The 5,352-nt window shown below is 41.5% G+C and overlaps 1 protein-coding gene and 1 long non-coding RNA gene across 2 annotated transcripts; one reads left to right on the top strand and one right to left on the bottom strand.

The window, feature by feature from the left end:
* Positions 1 to 770: 770 nt before the first annotated feature.
* On the bottom strand, positions 771 to 2,243 carry LOC109200137 (uncharacterized). Its single transcript, XR_002060353.2, has 2 exons — positions 1,996 to 2,243; positions 771 to 927 (listed from the first exon to the last, which is right to left on the bottom strand). It is a non-coding gene; the product is annotated as an uncharacterized LOC109200137 (long non-coding RNA).
* A 437-nt stretch (positions 2,244 to 2,680) lies between these two features.
* LOC109200136 (uncharacterized) lies at positions 2,681 to 4,343 on the top strand. Its single transcript, XM_019355598.2, has 2 exons — positions 2,681 to 3,211; positions 3,733 to 4,343. The coding sequence occupies exons 1-2, from the start codon at positions 3,151 to 3,153 to the stop codon at positions 4,281 to 4,283; spliced, it is 612 nt and encodes a 203-aa protein (XP_019211143.1). The 5' UTR covers positions 2,681 to 3,150; the 3' UTR covers positions 4,284 to 4,343.
* Positions 4,344 to 5,352: the final 1,009 nt, after the last annotated feature.

Below are 5,352 nucleotides of genomic sequence, written 5' to 3'. Positions count from 1 at the left end.
AAGAGCATTTTTCCAGAAATGCTCTCGGTGAAACAACGGTGCCCAGTATGACTAAATGAGAGATCCATTTATTGTAGCTGCACCTGCTGATTTTACTTCTGCTGAAGAAGACCAGTTCATCGATATGACATCTGATTCCATCCTCCGGCTGAGGTTTGCAGCACAAACACTGAGTAAATTCCGGCTTGGTGTAATTAGGAGAGGATGGACAGCTGTTGGCATTCGACTTCCCTTTGCCACATCTTTCATCTGTGAGAAGAAGTTTTCTGCTGTTGCCTCAGTGAAAACAAAGTGCAGATTTTGGCTAAATGATTTTGGTTAGGGTGAGGCCTTCAACACCTCTTTGAGAAAGAGTGCAGTGAAAAACAGGCTCAGTGCAGCTACCAATGGTGATGTGGATGGTGAATCAGCTTCGGATGTGGAGAGTACTGTGGCGTGTCAGATGCTGCTGTGCACATTGGCATATTTCCCTGTTGCTTATCTTGTGTTTCATGGTGTTACGGTGTGAAGATACATGTGCTTTGTTGTGCTGAGGAGGTTTTGTTTTCTGTTCTCATACTGATTGCCTACACTGTAAAAAAAGATTCCGTAGAAAAACGGAAAATGTCCTGGTAATTTTCTGCCAGTACATTTTCTGTTTTTTTACAGAAGTTTGACGGACTTTTCTGTAAATAATAAAACGGAAAATTCTGTAGATTTACAGTATATTCTCTGTACTATTTACGGACATTTCCTTCAGCTATTAAACGGAAAATTCCGTTTATTCACAGTATATTTTCTGTATCATTAACTGATATTTTCCGTTAATAGAAAAATTGAAATTTCTGTTTATATTACTATTTCCAAGCACTTCTTTTCACTGTAACTCATTAAATATAGTTCTTTATATTCTTAAATGTACATTTCTATGCAATTACAACCTAGTACCTAGTATTTTGGACAGAGAGGACAGATGGTTTGAAAGAGGAGTGAAAGAGGCCATCTATGTCCACTGTGAGCGACCATCTTTGAACAGAGGCGGTGGTTTACGACATGTTACGGGTCCGAAATTGAGGACGAGAGTAAAACAATGATGGTCCAAACGAGGTCAGTCAAACAATTGATTTTAATGAATGCACGCAGCGTGGGGAGATGTAAACTGCAAACCATCAGTTGTAAATCCCCACCCAAAAATACACTTCAGATTGTTTTTATATTGTCAGGGTATTATAACGCCCCCTCTTGCGTTTACAAGCACATAATTTGCATCTTAAGAACATTCTTTGCCCCTTGTACAGACAATGATCTATTCTAAGAAATAAATGCAGACACAGAAGTTCCCCTTTCTGGCATCCTCTTTCAAATATGGTGATGATCTCAGGCCTTTGAGGTCCCCATGGACTTGTCCTCCTCTTTGCGTCACCTGTTGCTAGGCAAACTCAAATGCAACAAGAAGCTGAATCCATTCAGGCCTTCACTCAAGCCTGCTTCTTGATTATATGTATTATTACAAATGCTTATTATGTGGTTTAATGCAATGTTAATTAATACAATGATAATGCCAATAATAAATATAAGTAGCAGTAAAATATTCCTTATTCCACAGACACCAACTGTCTGACATCTATAATCCAGTTTTGAGTTCCCTCCCCAGACGCCTTAACGCCCACTCACATCCTGGGCCATCTGACCTCAGGAATTCACATGACAAGGTGAGGCCAGGTTTCACAATGAGCTCACCCGAAACCCTGGCTGATTAGGTCCCACACCCGCTTTCACACCTTGGCTCATGTGATTAGAGGATCACCAGGGGGTCCTTTGTCCCTCTTTGGGGGGATACTCCCACTGGGTTTAAATCTGGGACTCTCGGCCATTTTACCTTAGAACTGAAGAAGCTTCTCGGATGAGAGGTGAAACGTCTTCAAGCAACTTAAAGAAGTCCAGACGCTTTTCTTTGCAAACTCCTTAGTCTACGATGACCTGGATGACTGAGAACCTTCACAGACAACCTAGTACACCATATGCTCAAAAATTCATAAATTAAAACTTTTTAAATTAATTTGTGCTTCGTACACAACAACATTGGTACAATTAATGTTAAATATTCTTTTATTCTCCTTAACTCAAACACTATACTAAAATATAACGACAGCATCCATCTTGTCATAAAACGACTAAACAGCTGATACATGAACAAAATAACTCACAAACTTTCAAATTTAAGCATTTTTATTTCCTTGAAATCAGGTTGTCCTCATGTAAATGTGCTTATTTACATTAGTAGTAATATACCTACAGCTTTTTTGCCCCCCCCCCACCCCACACCCCTACCCACCCCCCCCCCCCCACCTATCCCCCTCCGCGTCCATGTGCGCGCGAACGGACCTTGCGCGTGAACGGACTTTGCGCGTGAACGGACTTGCGAGTTCAGAGGTCATATGAGTTTACATGTGTTTAATAGCGTTTTATTTAATGAAACCATTATGTGTTTTAATTAAACTCTTTTTTTAAAGGATTGTATAGGTCTCAGAGTTCTGTTATTTAGACATAGATGATTTAATTTAACTAGTTAAGGGGTATTTTTCTTTAGGGCTCTGAAACACACAGAGGCTAATAGTTTTTAAACAGAAAGTTTTTTCCACCTTCTAAAAACACATATTCACACACAGCATTTAATTTAACTAGTTTTAGGGGTATTTTTCTTTAGGGCTCTGAAACACACAGGGGTGTAATAGTTTCAAACAGAATACCACAAACAGCATGCATTCCTTTAGAAATGGGATTCTTAATTCTGCAACTGCTAGACAGAGGGGGGTTACAGTTAGACCCCCTACAGTCAGCAGAAGAGGTCATCCTTATCAAGAGCATCTCAATTGTACTGCCATAGTTTTCAATACAAACAGTCTCCTTTATCTTATGGCAGAGTGCCGGCGGTGCCAGGTCCATCGGTGCCACCATACCTTTTATCATGCCATTACACTTTCTACTGACCATCCTCCAAACAGGCATCACCTTTTGTTTACACCTGAAACCAACCCCAACCCCAAGGGACTGTAATGACACCTCCTAGAGGACTGCTCCAATACATATAAAAACGGTCTCTTTCACCATTTGGAACATCAACAGCGCAACCTAAAGAACACCTCTAACTAGCTAACTAAGGAGTGCAGGATGACGTCGGCATCAACCATGACGAACAGCCAGAACATCACCCAAGCCACAGAAGCTCTAGGTACGTGTACAGGTGTATGTACCCGATGCCCCCTCATCGTAAAAAGCAACGCTGTAAAAACGTCGTAGATGGGTCTAAATTTAAGTTAGAATAGCAAGGCAGTAATAGGTATGTGTATACCGTTAAATATAACAGCGGAGCAGTTATACTTCGCGTAGTTTGTGGTGAGGGAGTGTTTGCGCTGTCTTGGACAATGTAGTCATCCCAGAGATGCTGTATGTTTCCCAGTGGAACAGTCCAACAGGCCCTGAGCTTTACAGTGCGAGGCTGATCGTTTTAACCGTAGACCCGATGACTTTATTATTCTCAGGGTATGTGATGACAGGGAAAGTCTTGTTGGTGCCAGAGGGGTTGAAAACTGGAGGTTAAATCCTTACCCTCTGAGCATAGAAGAGCCGCACTACATGGTTTAAGGATATGGTTTTTATACAGTGGCATAAATGTGTGTGCGTGTGTGTGTGTGTGTGTGTGTGTGTCTATGCAACAAAATATAAAATCTTTTTTATTGTTCCCATTTTCAGAGCGAGACATGCAAGCGTGGGACCTCTCAGACTCCCCACCGCCTGCGCTGCTAATCCAGACCCCACCACATCCTCCCCCCTCTCCTCAGCTGCTGCAGGATCCTACAGGATCGGGTCTGTGTGAGGAAACCATTATCGACATCAAGCTTGCAACCCATCACATGGTGATGTTGGCATTAAACGCCTTTCTACAGGAAACATGCGGATGTCGAACAGCTCAACCCAGTCAGGTGCAACACAGTTGTTTGCTCGAACTGCCCGAGTATTACTTTGACACCTACTACGACGATGTGATGCTGAGGCTCAAGACAGACCGATTCATCCGCGCCATACGCCTGTTTGTGCGCTCGTACACAGTCGATGGGACTGGAACACAATTCAGCAGAATTGCAGAACACACCATGACTGAACTGAGATCATCACAACATATAGTATGCGCAATTAACGACAATATTGCACAGCTGCTAGAAGCAAGTCGTTATGCCCGTCGTGTTAAACCAGCCATGCTTCGCATGATTGGTAACTACTGGGCTGGGAGACACCTGGTTTAATGTATGTTGTTCAGTATTCATTGTCTGTGTGAATGAAATAAAAAGACATGTCAACACCGACATCTTAGTCATTTGCGGTCGATTTTGCTTATACAATAGAGAAAAGCAACAATACAGAGTGTTTCTCTGCTCCAAGACATCGGTGGGGCCTTTCACACGGTAAGCATGTCTGTTATACCCAGCGCATAAATGTCTGTATGTCAGTGCTGATTATTCAAACCCTGTTTAAAATGTGACACATATGTTGTCCGAAAACAAATCCTCTAAATTTGCAAAGTTACTGATTTAAAAATATATTTACGAATTTTTAGTTGCATGACAAACATACGATAGACTCTTGAGTGTATTTATTTATATAGCTACATTCACAACGGTATAAACGTGCTAAATAAAAGAGGCCCAAGCACCAAAGCACTCTAATGCAAGCCTCTAAACTGTATGTTGATAAGTGCATGAAGTTAACCTCTGCAGTTGAAAACAGTTTGTATCCGCACTCCGAGGGTCTGCTGAATTGTTTTTAATATTGTGCTTTTTTTTCACGAACTGCAGATGATGAATTCCTCTTTATTGGACGTAGTGTCCTTAAGCTATTGTTGCTCATACTTACAGAGTTCCCTAGCTACTTCTTTACTATGTCAGTAAACTTTTCGAAAAGGAAGGCGTTGTAGATTTAAAGAAACATCCTAATTGAAGCAAAGGCAAAAAATTGGAATGAATTTTATGTGACTGTTCATAAAGCCAACAACAAGTGAAAATCCAAAACCGACTCCAATGCTTTGTATTAATGATCTCCCCCTCTCTCTCTCTCTCTCTCTCTCTCTCTCTGGGTGTGTGTGTGTGTGTGTGTGTGTGTGCGTGTGTGAGTGTGTGTGTGTGTGTGTGTGTGTGTGTGTGCGTGTGTGTGTGTGTGTGTGTGTGTATGTGTGAGTGTGAGTGTGTGTGCCCTCACAGAAGGAAGGTCACAGCAGGAGCTTTTTCAAACGCGTTTCCAATCATTTTTACAAGAAGTGTAGCTCATACAATGGTATTATTGTATTATTTGCGATACTTTATAAATATGAAACTCTAA

This window comes from Oreochromis niloticus, linkage group LG20 (assembly GCF_001858045.2).
Source record: "Oreochromis niloticus isolate F11D_XX linkage group LG20, O_niloticus_UMD_NMBU, whole genome shotgun sequence".
Taxonomy (NCBI): Eukaryota; Metazoa; Chordata; class Actinopteri; order Cichliformes; family Cichlidae; genus Oreochromis; species Oreochromis niloticus.
This window is presented reverse-complemented; position numbering and strand designations above follow the sequence as displayed.

Bases quoted from the DNA above. Each gene is read 5' to 3' on its own strand.
- LOC109200136 (XM_019355598.2), top strand. From the start codon at position 3,151: ATGACGTCGGCATCAACCATGACGAACAGCCAGAACATCACCCAAGCC. The intron at 3,212-3,732 runs GTACGTGTACAG...TCCCATTTTCAG, and splicing joins CCAAGCCACAGAAGCTCTAG to AGCGAGACATGCAAGCGTGG.